At 33.4% G+C, this 17,120-nt stretch overlaps 1 protein-coding gene across 1 annotated transcript in view; it reads right to left on the bottom strand.

Annotated features, from left to right (window-relative positions):
• The window catches only part of LOC108532435 (low-density lipoprotein receptor-related protein 1B-like), a 614,569-nt gene that overhangs the window by 216,065 nt on the left and 381,384 nt on the right, over nucleotides 1-17,120 (bottom strand). The window contains 2 exon segments of the mRNA XM_017876508.1: nucleotides 2,026-2,275; nucleotides 6,940-7,140. Coding sequence (XP_017731997.1) covers nucleotides 2,026-2,275; nucleotides 6,940-7,140 — 451 coding nt within the window.

Raw genomic sequence — 17,120 nt, 5'->3', positions numbered from 1 at the left:
ATAATAATAATAATAATAATAATAATAATAATAATAATAAAAGGTACAGTCTAAGTGGAAGAAACAAAATGAACAGAGGTTCATAATGTATGGGTTCTTAGCAGTCTGATGAAGCATGTGGACTCTGCAGAAGGTTGTGTTTTTTAATCATTTTTTTAATTTTATTTTGTGAGTACATAGTAGGTGTTATAGTAGTATATTTCTAGGTTAGGTGGAGGCCTGATAGATAAGAAAGCAACAATATGGAAGGGGCTCCACGTTGGGGAGGGCTCCAAGTGGGGAAGAACAATGAACAATCTTTCGGATAGGTGGCTAATCTCATCATAAACAATGACCTCCTTGTCCTGTGGCCACAATGACCTCATTCCACAAGTAGCTCCCTCCAGCACCACCATATAAAATGTCCTTCCAGTCCCTGCCTCTTTGCAGACAGCTCTGTCTCTGCTGTGCTGCCTGTTGCAACCTTGCAATGTATTTTCATGCTTTCTCTAATAAATTTGCCTATCTTTACCTACAACTGTCTTCATAAATTCCTTTACCCCCTGTGCCAATGGCCCCAGTTAGTCACTACCTATGACAAGTTACATGAAATATTTTGATACAGGCATGCAATGCATGATAATCACACAGGGTAAATAGGGTACCCATCACCTCAAGCATTTATCCTTGTGTTACAAACAATCCAATTATACTCTTAGTTATTTTAAAATGTGCAATTAAGTTATTTTTTACTATAGTCACCCTGTTGTGCCAGCAAATACTAGAAAGTTTTTAGAAGTGCAAAACAGTAAGAATAAAGCTTTTTTAAAAGTATAGATGAGAAAACATTGAAATGCAGTTATTGAAATTAAGTAATGTTTGAATATAATAATAAATGTATTTTTTTACTTATATATTTATTTTGATGTCATGAAATTCAAACTTCATTTGATAGAGTAATTCTTATTCTAATTCCTTTTTATCTCAGAAGTTGAGGAGATATTCCCCCACAGAGAGGATTTAATTAGTGTATTCAATAATAAGATCCAGCAGTGGGTCCAAGGAGTCCCACTATTGAATTAGTAGTGGGTTGCAAAGCCTGAACATAAGTGATATTTTGAGATATGTGCAGCAACTACAATGGGATATGAATATGTCTATTACTTCTATCAGCAAATTCATAGTTGCTGCTAATGACTTCGGTGGTCTGTGGCATACATTCACAATGGAAAGAAATACTAACTTTCAGTTAGAAGTTAAAATAATGCTATAATATTTTCCCAAATAAAGTTCCTGAATCTCTTCAATTTTATCCATGGACTTCTAAGTTTCCTGTGGACTCAGACTAAGAATCTAGAAAAGTGGATGGAAAGCGATACTTCTTTAAACACCCTATGGGTGTGTGGCACAGTAACAAGTCTTTCATGCTATTCTTACAACATGCTATAAGCAGGAAATGGTTATAAATGGGCAATGTTACTTGAAAAATGAGAAAATTGAGGCTCAAAAGTATTATGTAACCTGCCTAGGGTCACATACAGAATGAATATAAGTTATACAATTAGAGTCTGAATATCCTAATCTAAAGCCTTTGTTTGCCTTTCCCACTGTGAAAAACCACCCAGAGAATCTGCGGAATGTTTTAAATAAGCTGTTAGAAGATAAACACAACCAGAGCAAGAAATTGTTTTCAAGGGCAGTAGAAATAACAACAGGGAATGTGGGGTAGGACTCCCTAAAAAAGCATACACAGAGAAACAAAGCAAATGCTTTTGCATATACAAAAACAAGCCCATCTGGGATACGATAATAAAATCAATGTTTCAGGAAAAACATAATCTGATGGTAACAGTTCAATGGATTGCAAAAGTAAGGATTATTATATTTTCTCTCCAGAAATTTTATAGTAGGTCTAAAATAACACATTATAGTTAAATGCTTTATCTAAAATGGGTTGAATCCTTTTATTAATTTTCTGAAGCAGTTTTGGGGTTTGGTTTTTCCAAGATGTATTCTTAAATATAGCAACACACACAAAATAGTTACTTACCAACACTTGTACAACTTTCACCATCTACATCCAGCTTCCAACCTTCATAACATGAGCACTTAACTGTGTGCTTGTGCTGCTCACACACTTGGCTGCACTTTAGATGGTTGCTACAGTAATCCACAATTTCACATGTTTTATTGTCTTTGTTCAGTTGAAGTCCTTCAGGGCAGGAACAGACAATTCCTCTTCCAGGAACAACTGAACAGTGGTTGCTACAGCCTCCATTGTTCAGCGAACATTCATCTAGAGGGACAGATTATAGGTCTTATCAATTGCTTTCCTCAGTTAAATACTAATCATTGAACTCAATTCTCTAAGCCTACAATTAGCCAGGATACTACAAATGAAGATAAGAAAGCCCACTTTGGCTTATTTTTTCTTCAGGGATTGGTATAGAAATGATGATAGAATTCATCCAAAGGCCAAATTTAATTCTATATGATAGGAATTGTAAAGGGAAGATTTTCATTTCTATAAAACTTGGGAGTATAGTTTGCTTTACCCCACAGATGTAAAGTGAGCTCAGTGTTTCTATCATGACTGGAAAGATTATGCTGAGCCTTTTAGCAGCTGTGCAAAATCATTTGTAGAGGTCTTCCAAAAAAGATGTACATACCATGATTATCTGAATATTAGGCATATCTTGATGTTAATAAATTAACAAGTATATCCATATACACATATATGAATACATATACATAATGTCTATGTATCTTTTGCAACACTTGTACAGTCTATTTTGGAGTTATAATGTAGAACGGATTACTTTTTATCCTTTACTGGCTGTGGGCATTTATTTTTAAGTTAAGTGAATTGTATGTTGTGCCCCATATATTGGTTAGTAGGATTCATTCAATGATGCCATGGAAACATCATAAGCAAAACACTAAAAAGAAAAAAAAAGTTGTCGTGGTATTTTGGCTGAAATAATGAGCAACAGTATTGATTACACAGAAAATACAATTGATTATATAGATAATATGATTAGTTTGTAAAAAAGATTAGCTTTTTAAACAGCATTTAAACATACAGCTGTCCTTTAAATATATTTATTTATTATTCTACTTCATCACCAGATTGTAAGCTCCATGAGGGTACAGAAAATCTCTCTTCTGTTTACCAGTGTATACTGAACATTGAGTAACGAGTTAAAAATATTTGATGAACTTTTTAAAGTAGAAAAATTGTATAAAAGCACACATTAGTCAGAATTGTCTATTTGAGAAAATTTCAATATGACACTCTTATAACCTTGAAGAAAATGACAGATAACTGTCTTTGAAACCACACCATTACCTACCACTGTGTACCATTAGGTACATAGTAATATGGCTGAAAGAAGCTTTGTCTTTCTTGGCTTTAAAAATATTTTCAAGTGGATTTCAAACCCTATTTAATTGTGTATGTTTTGAGATGTGCTAAAAAGACTATTGTCTAATAATTGGTAAATTGCAGTAATATTTATATAATGCAAATATTTCTGATTGTCTATGAAAAGTATCCAGTACAAAATTGGCCTGAAATGTAAGGCTTTTAAAAACATATCTACATTTTAAAAGCTCTGTATGAGTCAACTCTTCTTCATATAATTTGTCACCATCAATAAAGCTACAGTAATAAGAAAAGGAAAATGATTGTATTAACTATTTTCTCTAACAATTCAAGTTTCATATTATTTTGAAGAAAAAAAACAGGTTCGGCTCTTGGTTCCTCCAAATATGTTTCTCACCCATAATCATAAGCATTTCAAAACAGCAGTCATTTCAAAGTATTTGCCCCATTTTAGTTCAATTGACATTCTTTTCCCAGAAAATAACTGTAAAGAAATGTCATTGTGCCCAGGAAGTAAAAAAAAAAAAAAAAAAATGTTACAATGCTTTTAGCTTATTTCAAATGTCACTGTTTTCTCAGTACCAAAGTGTCTCTTTCTATTACTATCTGTGGAATGAAGTCATAGATTTTAGGTTAAATGAAATTCACATTGAAATCTGAAATTGAATGGATAAATTTAACACCAATATTTGCATAATTAGAACCTGTTAATTCTTACTTAGCCCTAAACCTGTCATGAATCCTGCAATTTCTTTTAAATTTTTTTATTACCTGACAAAGATTCCTTGACCAAACACTAGTCAGGATCCTCTAAGTCCTCTTCTTGGCTAGACCTCAGCCTTGGCCAATAAAAACTGCAGACTCTCAGCACAAACGATTTCATCCTGCTGCCCTCACCTCCACCGCACCTCACCCCCATGCCCCTGGGCCAAAATACATACTAAGAGACTTGAACAATCACTAGCATATTGTCCAACAGTTTAAATTTATGTCCCTCGAATGACCCCAGCCCCCACATTACATTGTCTGCCTGAGAAAGCTCATTGTAATAGGCCAATATGTCCTGGACCTCCTCTTAGAGCAGTTGCTTTAGAAAGCTTGCAATTATAAATCCTTTCTGTGCCTTTTTGAGATGTAAATCTTCTACTACCCAGAACTGCCTTCTAAGGAGCCGAGAGCTTTCTTTTTGAAGTGCAAACACCTGAGAAGGTAACTCTGCCTCTCATTCTCCCTCCCAGTCCAGTGGGTGTCTTACTCTCACTTGCTGCCACTGCCTCTTGTCACAAAGATGAGAGAAGTCTGTTTTCCCCTCCAGTTAAGCACCAATTATCAAACCCAGGTGGCGTAATCTTGTGGCGCAGCCCCCTTAACTCCCTTAGTGCCTTTTCCTTAGCACACCCCAGCCTTCAAAAAGTTTCCAGTCTTTATGAAGCTGAGCTCAGTTCACAGTGGACTCTCTATCACAAGAGTTACTAACGAATAAAATATTTACTTACTGTTTTACTAGTTAGCATCTGGCTTTATCTTTGATATATTATTATAACAAGGATCAATATAACTCCATTTTAGAGTAATTAAAGTCTATTTTCATCTGTTTCTTAAGTGCAAATCCTTTTTTCTTTTGAAAGTATTTAAAAATTTCCCTAAAAAAAAAAATCTGTTCACTAGAATTAGAAGATTTACATTCTTGGGTTCTCCTTTTCCTTATATACATTGCATATAATCATGGAAAAGGCAGTTTAATCTTTTGGCCAGTATTTGCTTTCTGTTTTCATTGTTCTAACTCTTCATGACTTCACCTCTGAAAGAGTGGGGTGTGTAGTTCAATATGACACAATGCTGCAATCATGATAAAATTGTCTTTTTACCTCCTCGGGTACTTCCACACCAGATTCCTCCTTATAATCTATTTCAGTCACTATAATCTTTTGAAATGTTTGGGCAAAGCTCTTGAAGTAATGACCATATGGCTAGATAAGAAGTGGTTTTCAATTCTGAAGTAGACAAAGAAATGAATTAAGAGGAAATTCCCTCATTACTCTTTTACTTTCCTAATTTGGAAAGTGAAGAATAGGAAAATAAGGTTGGGTTTTCTTATCATTATCTTCATTTTTCTCAATGCATGTACTTTCTGTGTTTTGCCTTTTATTTCTTTAACTTGAAGGATGAGGAAAAGGTAGAAAAGTACTAATATTTTTCTTTCAATAACTGTAGGGCATCAGGCATTATTACCATGATTACCTGATAGATAACCATTGTCTCTATTTTAATTATAAGAAAATCAAGATTTAAAAATTAAGTCCACCTACTTCAAAGATTCTAATTGGAAGAAAAAGAATTAAGCTTGTTGAATCTAGTTTTCCATAATTACTTCTATTTTCTTTTAAGAGTATTGATAATTTCTTTTAGAATTGTATTTACAACCTTCATGACAAAAGCCTCTCACAACCAACTACAAAGAATGAGCTGGGCAAGAACAGAATGAATACAGAAAATGGAAGTTTGTCATCTTTTATTTATAAATTTTGTTGCGCAATTTTAGTTTTTGTTTTTTTTTTTTTTCCTTGGCTGAATTTTTTTGTATAATTTTAGCCAAATCGAATGAAGACTGTTGCATTCACTGTTTCAAGGTTATTTTATAAAATCATGACTTAAAAAAAGACATTTTCCCACATATGTTAAAAAATCATCCTTTTTTATATCATTCAGTATGCTATTAATGCTAATTTGAGGTCAAAATATAACTTTAGGCTTCAATGTAGTTGTCTTTCCTACTTTCAATCAGTCAGCTTCAATATTTCCTAAAGTCATTTCCTCACAGCCTCAAGTCATCTCATTACTGTTCTTATCATTCTGTAAACTGTTCTTCATTATCTATTGATGTCACCTTCAGTATTATCTAGAAAACACTTTTAAAAAATCCCTTTACTAAATCTCTGATCTCCCGAAAGAGAAGGAAATGTAATTTTCTTTTGTATGTGCTGGTTGGTAAGAAAGATTGCTAGTCAACGTGATTTCAAAGCTCATTGAAATCATTTTAACTAGATAAGGCATACTAAAGAAAGCTGTTGTATGAAGACTAAAAACTTGCAGGAAAATTATATTAAATTGGGTCATATTCAATTGTTTTATTACCCAGTCTCTTCCCCTTCCTAAAAATCAGTTTCTATTGTAATGATTAGAAGGCTTATCAAAATATGTAGGGTGGTGGTGAGCTCTATCCCACAGATGAGGAATAACAAGTTTTCCTTGTTCTGAGTGACCCACTTAACAAATAATCAGTTCAACTAGGGGAACATCATTGGCCATCCAGAGATCCAAATGATGAATACAGCTCTTCAATTAAGTGACTTCAATATAGGCTAGCTTTTCCTGTCTTATTTTCAGAAATTTCTGATCACATTTAAGACTTTTACTGCAGCTTTAGAGTGTCTGAAAAATGTAGATAAGGTTCAGTGCTAAAAGCTACATTTAAAGGGAATGAAAGAAATGAATGCTACTATATTAAGTAACAGCAAGTGAACTAAAAATTTGTAGTTTTCATGGAGAAGCCAGTGCAATTAAACATGCAGTACCACAGAGATCGCCTTCATCAGAGCCATCAGGACAATCCTTTTTCCCATTGCAGAGTTTCTCTGGCTGCAGGCAGACTGAGGTATCATTAGCACAAGGATATTTGGGTGGTCCACACAAGAAACTGTCACAGTCGTCTTCATCTGACTGATCTTCACAATCAATGTCTCCATCACACACCCATGCTTTGTTGATGCACCTCCCTTAAGAAAACAGAAATAGCATCTGTTTGATTTTTGTGATTAGGTCATTATGATAATGAGCAGCCATTATTGTCTTCAGTCACCAGCAGAATTACTTGTCTTCAGCAAAAGAAAACAAAATCTATTTGCTTATTATTTGACAGTTTATTTTCATGACGGCATCTGAATATTTCTTCTCCTGGTCTTAAAGTGCTCTCAGTGTTTGAGCTTTGATATTTTCTTTAGTTTCAAGTCATTGCTCTGCTCTATTTAATATATATATATATATAGACAGAATTTATAACATTTTTTATTGTTTTTAGAAGAAAAAAAGAAAATAATTATTGTTTAACCAGCATGATTCAACAGTAACAGTGTGAAACACAAAGAGATCAACGTTCATTGTTACTGTTTTTTTGTTTTGTTTTGTTTTGTTTTGTTTTGTTTTGTGATGGAGTTTTGCTCTTGTTGCCCAGGCTAGAGTGCAATGGTGCCATCTCCATTCACTGCAACCTCTGCCTCCTGGGTTCCAGCAATTCTCCTGCCTTGGCCTCCCAAGTAGCTGGAATTACAGGCATGTGCCACTATGCCTGACTAATTTTGTATTTTTAGTCGAGATGGGGTTTTACCATGTTGGTCAGGCTGGTCTCAAACTCCTGACCTCAGGTGATCCACCACTTCGACCTCCCAAAGTACCGGGGTTACAGGCATGAGCCACCGTGCCTGGCATTGTTGTCTATGTAAATGTTTCACTGCAAATTATTCCTCCTTTTGAAGTTGTCTTTTATTGACTTCTTATTAATTATCTTTTCTAGATTATGCAATGTTCAGGTGCAATATAAATTTTTTAAATATACCTAAAGATAATACTAGTTATTGACTGACTACATACTGGCATCTTATAAAAATAAGTGGGGCAAATACAAGGGAAATGGAAAATATTACATTGTATATATCCAAAAGCCATTATGTATTTAAATGTCTTCTTAAGTCTTACAGGCAAACAAATTTTAAAATAATTAAAATATATATGCAAAATATTTTATTTATAAAATATATTAATAATTACTCACTACTATGTCAAATACAAAATATAATCAGTTCCATAACTAAAATACATTTGAAGATATTCATCATTGATAAAAATACTCTTAAAATAAAAATTGACAGATACTTCACTAGATTTGATATAAATGGAGAAACATTATAAACTTTTATACTAACATCATAAATAAAACCAATAATGTTGTTCTGTAAATACTACCTAGCACAATTAGGTAATAGAAAGAAATGAGGTATAATATTAGAAATGAGGTATAACATTAGAAAAGAGTGTCATTACATGTTAGTATAACCATATAATTATAAAATCAATTAAAATTAAATAAACTAAGAATTCAAAAAAATAGGTAGCTAGTTTCAAAAATAACAGAAAAATATATTTCATATATAGAGAGAGCATATACTAGAAGAAAAGGTCAATTAAAATTTTATCATAAAAATGTATTTTGAGTTAAAATGTACAAGAACTATATAACATTTATACAAATCCAAAATTCTACAAAGAATCTGATAAAAAGCCTTGAATAAAGATATTATTTGGCCTTGGATTAGTAAAGATACTAATTTTCTCTTAATTTAAACAATTCTTTCAAAATAGTAACCATATTAATGAAACCCTCCAAGCTTAAATTAAAAAATAAAACTAGAAAAATCATTCAGAATCTTACCCCCCCAAAAAAAAGGAATCGTAATGAGTAGAAACTGTATATATTCCAACTATTTAGAAGTAGTTTAAGGTAATAGTAGTTAAAATACTTTTTGCAAATGAATATCAATAAAGATATTAATAATTAAAGAGCACAGAGACATTAGAAATAGGTCTATCTATGCATATGGCTTTTATATATGAAAAAGTTGGCAATTTAAATAGCAGAGAACAAAATTAATGATGCAGTATCACCTCATTAGCCAATCTGGAGGATAAAAAATAAAGCTGAATCTCTACTTGGCTTCTTATGCTAAAATATATTCTCGATATATCAAAGAGGTAATCATTTTAAAATAAGGATAAAAATACAAACGTTAAGCTGAATTTTATAAACATATTTTATTCCATACTGCAAAATAAACTCCATAGACAAAGTCAGTGGACAGTCAATAAGCCAGAAAAAATATTTCATCCTATTTTTAAAAATATTTCATTATATGACAAAAAGCATATTTTTTAAACATACAAGAGTTCTTTTCAATCAATAAGATAACAATCAACCCAACCGCAAGATTCATAAAGAAATAGTAACGGTTCACAAACATAAGATATTCAATATCCCTTTCAATTAAAAAAGGTAAACTAAAATAACCAGTTGACATCCTTCCTACTCTATTAGATCAATATCAAAAAGTTGGATAATGTAAAACTAGATCTGACAAGGATGTAAAAAGCAGCACAAATGTTGAAAATTGTGATAATCTCTCTCCGGGGCAATGTCAAGAAATCCAGCAAATGAAACATCTGTCAACTCATCACCACAGTAATTCTAATTTTAGAAAATGTTTTCATAAATATATTTGCACAAATGCATAAAGATGCTAGGATATCTACTGCTGTTTTGTATATACTAGGGAAAGGAAAGTAACAATTTAAATAATTACTGCAAGCCTGGTGACATCAATTACAATGCATCCATACATAAAAGGTATATGCTTGAATGAAGAAGAATGTGTCAATCTACATAAGTAAATGAAAACTAATTTTCAAAGTTAATTAATTTTAAAAGGCATAGAACTCAGAGTATATAGACTTTCTGATGTGTTGAAAGGGAGCTAGCTATTTATCAATATCTATGACTATATTTCCATACATTTATCACTTTAAGTACATGGATAGACTTGTCTGTATTTGAATTCTTTCTGGAGGGCTACACAAGAAATAGTTTAAATTGGTTGCCTCTGGAAATAATTAGTTACTGGAAACCCATTGTAGGAGGGAGATGAACTTTTCATGGAACACTCTTACGCTGCTTTATTTTTCTTCTACCATATACTTGTGTAACTTTTCCAAAATATATTGGGTCCTTTAAAAAAAATGATTATGTACACACATATGCAATTAAGCCTGATTCAACAGCCTTCTTGTAAAAATTATATGTTGAAGTTACTCTGTGCCTTACCCTTTCCTAAGGGCTTTCAGAAATATAAGAAAGCATAAAGCCTGATCCCTGTCACCAAGGGGCTTATAACCTAGTTAGAAAGAAAAGATCAATGCATAATACATCAGTCGAAAATATTACATTCTATACTTAAGCATTAAATTGTATGAAGTCATTTGCAAGAGTTTGAATTCAAGAATATACAAATTCCCATTTTTAGTTTGGTTTATCAAAATGCAAGTTCCTTTGGGTTTTTTTGTTGTTGTTGATGATGTTTTTTTCCCCCCGACACATCACCAATCCATGATGGCATTCCCAACCACTGACTCCAAAATGACCTTAGAATTGTTTCAACAGATACATCTATAAATCACTATCAATCTTTTAGAGTAAGAATAGCAGTAAAGCTATTTGCCATCCCTGATATAAATGATGCTTAGAAAAGGTAAACAAAAATAACATTCAGATGACTGTAAAACTTTAAAACAAATAATGTCACCAGAGATATGAATAAACATGAATACATACTTTAAATGAATTGTACAAGCTTAAACAGCCCCCCTCTTCCTATTGATTTTTCAGGGGCTGTTTGAAGCTTAATTGCTTCTCTCTGTTTATGTTTGGTTTTAGTTCTTACCAAAAAGTAGACAAGAAGGCGAACCAGGTATGATAAGTTGAATGAATTTCTAACTCATGAACATGAATTAGGTAAAACCTAAAAGCAAATGGCCTCAGTGAAAATACTTTAAACATATTGATTTTTACCTGATTCGTATCAAGATAAATCCTTACCTAATCAAGTACCTAATCAAGTCATTGGAAATAAAATCTTGAATGAACAAACATCACAGATTTCTTTGCTTAAGCTCCCTTCCTTATATATAAGAAATAACTAGTTATTAATAATAGTAAAACATAATATAGAAATACGTATCCAATAGATAGAATATCCAAAAATCTTCAACGTTTTTTAAACGTGCATGAGTAATTCAAGTAACCAAGTAAATCATTGTGTTTACTAATTCATTTTTGGAAGATGCTGAAAACCATATTAGATAATTAGTATGAAGTTCAGCTCTACAAAATATTTTCTCATTTATTTATAATGATGTTTTCAACTTGATAACTACATGTCAAAGACTTTATTTTGGTAACTGTGGTTTTGTCCTTTGAGAAAAGAAAATAAGAATGGATTGGTAACAACAACAACAGCAGCAGCAATATTTAAAAAAAAATAATCCCCCAAACCCAGAAATTTGGTTAAACACAACCACAAAGTCAACAGGTATAGAAAACTTAAGTTTTATGATTGTAGAAAACAAGCTGGTTTTCCAAAATAAATTGATACACTCTCTTCTAGAGTTTCTCTTTTTTGTGTTAAACTCTTGACCATGTTCTGAAATAGATCTATCTTTTGTAAACTAACTTGTTTTAGTTTAATAAAAGACAGCACATGCTACAATGGGATAATTTCTGTTCTGTGATATGACTGGCAGTTTATATTAAGAATACTAATATTAACATGAAGTGAATCTTTGAGAAAGCCTAAATGGATTTACTTGAAATTATATTATTATAATGCCTCATTGAACACTGGTCTATGAACTAATCTTTTAAAAAATGTTTATACTACTAACTTTTAGTGTTACCTACATATTTATTTCTCTAACAGTGTTTGGTTTCAATTCAATTTGGGAAATATTGTTTTGAGTATTATATGCTTGATTTGCTACTGAAGAGTGTAGAAAGATGGGGAAGACAAATTCCTGATCTTGTGGAGCAATAACTCTAGTAATGACAAATGTTCTAATATTGAACATATAAAATAGAATAAGATGAAAGCCATATAACCATCAGAGAATGCTATGGATTTTCAAGGAGGTGGAACATATGTATGACTGGAAGGATGAGAAACAAACCTTACTAAGCTATTCTTCTGAACAGTGTTTGGAAGGATGGTAGAAAATTTTACATAAAGAAAAAAGCATTTAATATAGACAGCTGCCTTATGCGTACAGTCTTAACATTCGAACATATACCCCATGCAAAATCAAAAGCCAATAAACAGAACAGGTGAAAGAAATAAAAATGTAATAGCACAGTGATTACTCCTGCTACTCAATAGGAATGTGTCAGGGCATTGATATTAGAAAAGACTCAGTTCTTTCTTATGCTGATCTTCGTTCCATCTCTAAGTGAATTCATTATAAAATTCTAGTTTTTACAGTTGCTTTTTATTTTATGCTAAACATTACCTTGTTTATAATATAGTTATAGGTACAAATTATCCTCAGAGCTATATACACAGAACCATGTATAATAAGTTTAATGGGTGATTTTTGGGGGGTGATTTTGAACATATGCAGTTTTATATGCTGAATATTCAACCTTATTTGTTTAATCAAATTCACACAAAAGATGAAAGTCTTATCTAAAGGTATAAAAGCAGGAAAGAGTGGAAACTGTTCAAAAAGCAATAATGAAGCAGTTTGGGGCCCCTAATTCAGAAGTGTTTCTTAATCTGATTATGGTTAAGAAAATTGAGACACTTTTTGAATTAGCAATGGAGACTGTCTACAGGATTCAGCAAACTTGAATGATTGGAAGATTTTTTTAAAGTATGTGATTAGGTCACATACTGAGAGGTAAGAGAAAGCCAAAACTGCGGGTAGTGTGGATTAAAGCTAACGACTGTCAGGGGAAAACACAGTTGGCCACACAAAGATCTGAGAGACAGATAATGAAAGCTTAACCTTAGATTATGAGATGGGAGTAGAGAATGGGGTGACGTTGGAGATACTGCAGAAGTAACCTCAGTGGGAGTAGGACTTGGAAAATGATTTCAAGTTAGAAGTGTCAAAGTGTCAATGGGTTCTTTCTGCTTTAAATCTGAGTGTACAGGAGATTAAATATTCTAACGGAAATGAGAAATTCTTACTCATCTCTGACTTTGAAGAGAAAGTAGAATGTTCAGCATTGCACTGGGAAAAAATGGATTGGAAGTAGGGAATAAAAGTCAGTGGCAGAAATTTTGGAGTCCTAGAGGTGACAGATAAAACTGGGGACAGAAGAGATTGCTATGAAGATCTTGCAGAAAGATGAGAAGGAGCAAAACAAATTAATTAAGAAAAATATCTGCAATGCTGGACACATATTATGTGCTCAACAAGTATATTTTTAAATTAAATATAAGGGATAGGCAGAGAAAATGGGCAAGGGAAAGTGAAATACAAAGAGGAGTCTAAATGCCATGTGGCTACAGATAACAATCCAATATGAGAATTCATAAGAAAATATTAAAAGGGAGGACATGCAGCAGTGTAGAGTGTGGCAAAGAAATCCGACGTGCAGTACTAGTAGTGAAAAGTGTCATTCATTAAGCTTGTACTGTGCTCTAGACGCTGCACATTCTACCAGTTATTATTATCTTATCTATTTTACTGATCAGAAAACAGTAATGTAGAGAGGTTTAGTAACTTATTTGCACTCATGCAGATACTGAACGGCAGAGTAGGACTCAAAACACAGAAGAGCATAAACTGAGAAATTATTCCTGGTGACCATCGAAACAGCTATTTCTATCAAAGGAAGTGACTGGATGTTAAGACTGCAAACGGTGAAGGAATTAGTGAGATGTAAGGCATACAGGTACTTACATAAGGTGATTTAATGAAGTGAAGAAGAAAGACAGGGAAAAGGTAATAAAATCAAAGAAATGATTTTCAGGTTATTGGACTAAATATAGGTACATCGAGAAAGAAAAATTAGTCTGGAGAAAGAAATGGAAGACCAAGCAAGAAAAGTGACCAAGGTCTCACAAGGATTAGGAGGTCACAGGATCAATATGTAAAGAAGGGGCTGGGGTGGTAGCTCACACCTGTAATCCCAGCACTTTGGGAAGCCGAGGTGGGTGAATCACTTGAGGTAAGGAGTTTGAGACCAGCCTGGCCAACATGGCAAAACCCCACTTCTACTTAAAAAAAAAAAAAAAAAAAAAAAAATGTAGTTGGGTGTGGTGATGCATGCGTATAATCCCAGCTACTCAGGAGGCTGAGGCAGGTATTGCTTGAACCTGCGGGGGGTGGAGGCTGCAGTGAGCTGAAGTCATGCTACTGCACCCCAACCTGGGCAACAGAGCAAGACTCTGTCTCTAAATAAACAAATACATACATACATACATACATCTAAAGAAGAGCCCTCCTGGACAAAAAGGAGCATCGTTTATTCTTCTTTATAGACAGGACTGAAGGGAAACAAGAAGAGTAGGCATATAGCAAAAGGTTTAAAACTGTCAGCTCATGAGGTCAGGAGATCGAGACCATCCTGGCTAACACGGTGAAACCCGTCTCTACTAAAAATACAAAAAATTAGCCGGGCGAGGTGGTGGACACCTGTAGTCCCAGCTACTCATGAGGCTGAGGCAGGAGAATGGCATGAACCCAGGAGGCAGAGCTTGCAGTGAGCTGAGATCTCACCACTGCACTCCAGCCTGGGCAACAGAGTGAGACTCTGTCTCAAAAAAACAACCACCACAAAAAAAAAAAAAAAAAAAAAAAAAAAAAAAATGTCACGGGGAGGAAAAAAGGAAAAAAAAAGGGGGCCCAAAAAAAAAAAAAAAAAAAAAAAAAAAAAAACTGTCACTGGGAGGAATCAAGGAAAAATACAGGAGGCTCATAAGAAGAAAAATGCAAAATATTTTATTAGTTTTCTGGCACATAAACAATGAACAGCTTGCCATATTATTTTCATCAGAAATAATCAGAAGTATTCCATAGGGCTGGTTCCAGAAAGAAAAAAAAGGGCTGTGTTTAGAAATGTTTCATATAGAACCCATCGTATAATTCTAACAAAATCACTATACCATTATAGGATATTTTTGGTTCTAATAATCCAGATTGGTTTTCCACAATGATTAAATTCATCATTTTATTCTGTATTCACTGATACAACAATAGGGAAAGAAAACAAAACAATCCAAAAATAGATAAGAATATTGTTTTGGCATTCACAGAAGCCCACAGAGAATTTTCATTACACAGCACATCAGAACAGAGTATGATGCCACTGTCAAAGTTAAATCCACATGTGTTGCCAGTCAGTTCTGTTACATTCTTCTGCTAAAGATCACTTGTCCTTAACTAATAACACTACTCTGGAACTTGATTTCAAAATGTATGTTGCTTATTCCAATGGAATCTAGAGTGGAAGGTAGATAAGTCAGCACCAAACTACCACAGCTTTTGAAAAGGTAGTCAATCAAAAAAGGACACACTAAAAGTTATGATACCTTCACAGTCATTCTTCCTAGCCACTATTCCCCCATACTTAGAGACAAACAATGACAATAGTTTTCTTGTGAATTATTCCAGAAATGTTTTTGTTATACAGAGAATACACTTTTACTTTCTTTTCACTTAAACAATATTACATGGTATGCCCACTCTTGCACTCCTTCACTTTCACTCGACATGTAATCACAGAGAAATGTTCATGTCAGTGCATTATAATGACTTCCAAATCTGCAAGGCATTCTACTATACAGAAATATCATATTAGCACCTAGTGCCCTATTTTGTCCTATTTAGGTTATTTGCGACATTTATCTATTAAAATCAATTTCATGGCAAATGAACATTTGAAAAGATACTCAAAATAATATATCATTAGGAAAATCCAAATTAAAACAATAATGAGATACAACTGTACACCTATCAGAGTGATGAAAATCTGGAACAGTGACAACACTAAAGGTGTACAAGGATATAGAGCAACAGAAACTTTCATTCATCACAAGTGAATGAAGGCAAAATGGTACAGCCACTTTGAAAGACAATGAAGCCATTGCTTACAACTACTGAACATACTCTGACCCTACTATCCTGCAAATGGACTCCTTGGTCTTTACCCAAATAAATTAACAACTTATGTCTACTCAAAAGCCTGCATGTACGTATTTATAACTGTTTTATTCATAATTCCCGGAATTTGGAAACAAAGATGTCCTTCAGTGGGTGAACAGATTAAAAAATTGTGGTACAATGGAATATTATTCAAAGCTTAAAGAAATCTACTACCAAACCATGAAAAGATATGGAGGAAACTCAAATGCATATTACAAGATGAAAGAAGTCAATATGGCAAGTCTACATACCATGTGATTTCAATGACATGACACTCTAGAAAAGGCAAAGCCATGGAGATAGTAAAAAGATAAGCAGCTTCCAGAAGGTAAGGGGGAGGGAAGAATAAACAGACAGAGTACAAAAGGTTTTTAGAGCAGCGAAATTATTCTGCTTGATACTAAAATGATGGACACACGTCATCATGTATTTGTCAAGATCCATAGAATATTCAACATCTAAAGTAAACCCTCATGTAAACCAGAGACTTTGGATGAGAAAGATGTGTCACTGTAGGTTCATTTATTATGACAAATGTACCATTCTGGTGCAGTATACTGACAGTAAAGAAAGCTGTGCATGTGAAGGTGGTGGGAGTATATAGGAAGTCTTGGTATTTTCTGCTCAATTTTGCTGTGAACCTAAAATTGTTCTAAAAAAAGTCTATTTTTTAAAAAGTCATAAACATTTTGATATATAATACTACCCATTTTATTCAGTTAATACCTAGGAATCCAACTTATAAGGGATGTGAAGGACCTCTTCAAGGAGAACTACAAACCACTGCTCAGTGAAATAAGAGGACACAAACAAATGGAAGAACATACCATGCTCATGGATAGGAAGAATCAATATCGTGAAAATGGCCATACTGCCCAAGGTTATTTATAGATTCAATGCCATCCCCATCAAGCTACCAATGAGTTTCTTCACAGAATTGGAAAAAACC

Source organism: Rhinopithecus bieti, unplaced genomic scaffold, assembly GCF_001698545.2.
Source record: "Rhinopithecus bieti isolate Rb0 unplaced genomic scaffold, ASM169854v2 scaffold_10356, whole genome shotgun sequence".
Taxonomy (NCBI): domain Eukaryota; kingdom Metazoa; phylum Chordata; class Mammalia; order Primates; family Cercopithecidae; genus Rhinopithecus; species Rhinopithecus bieti.
Note: the sequence above shows the minus strand (reverse complement) of the source record. Positions and strands in the feature narration are given on the sequence as shown.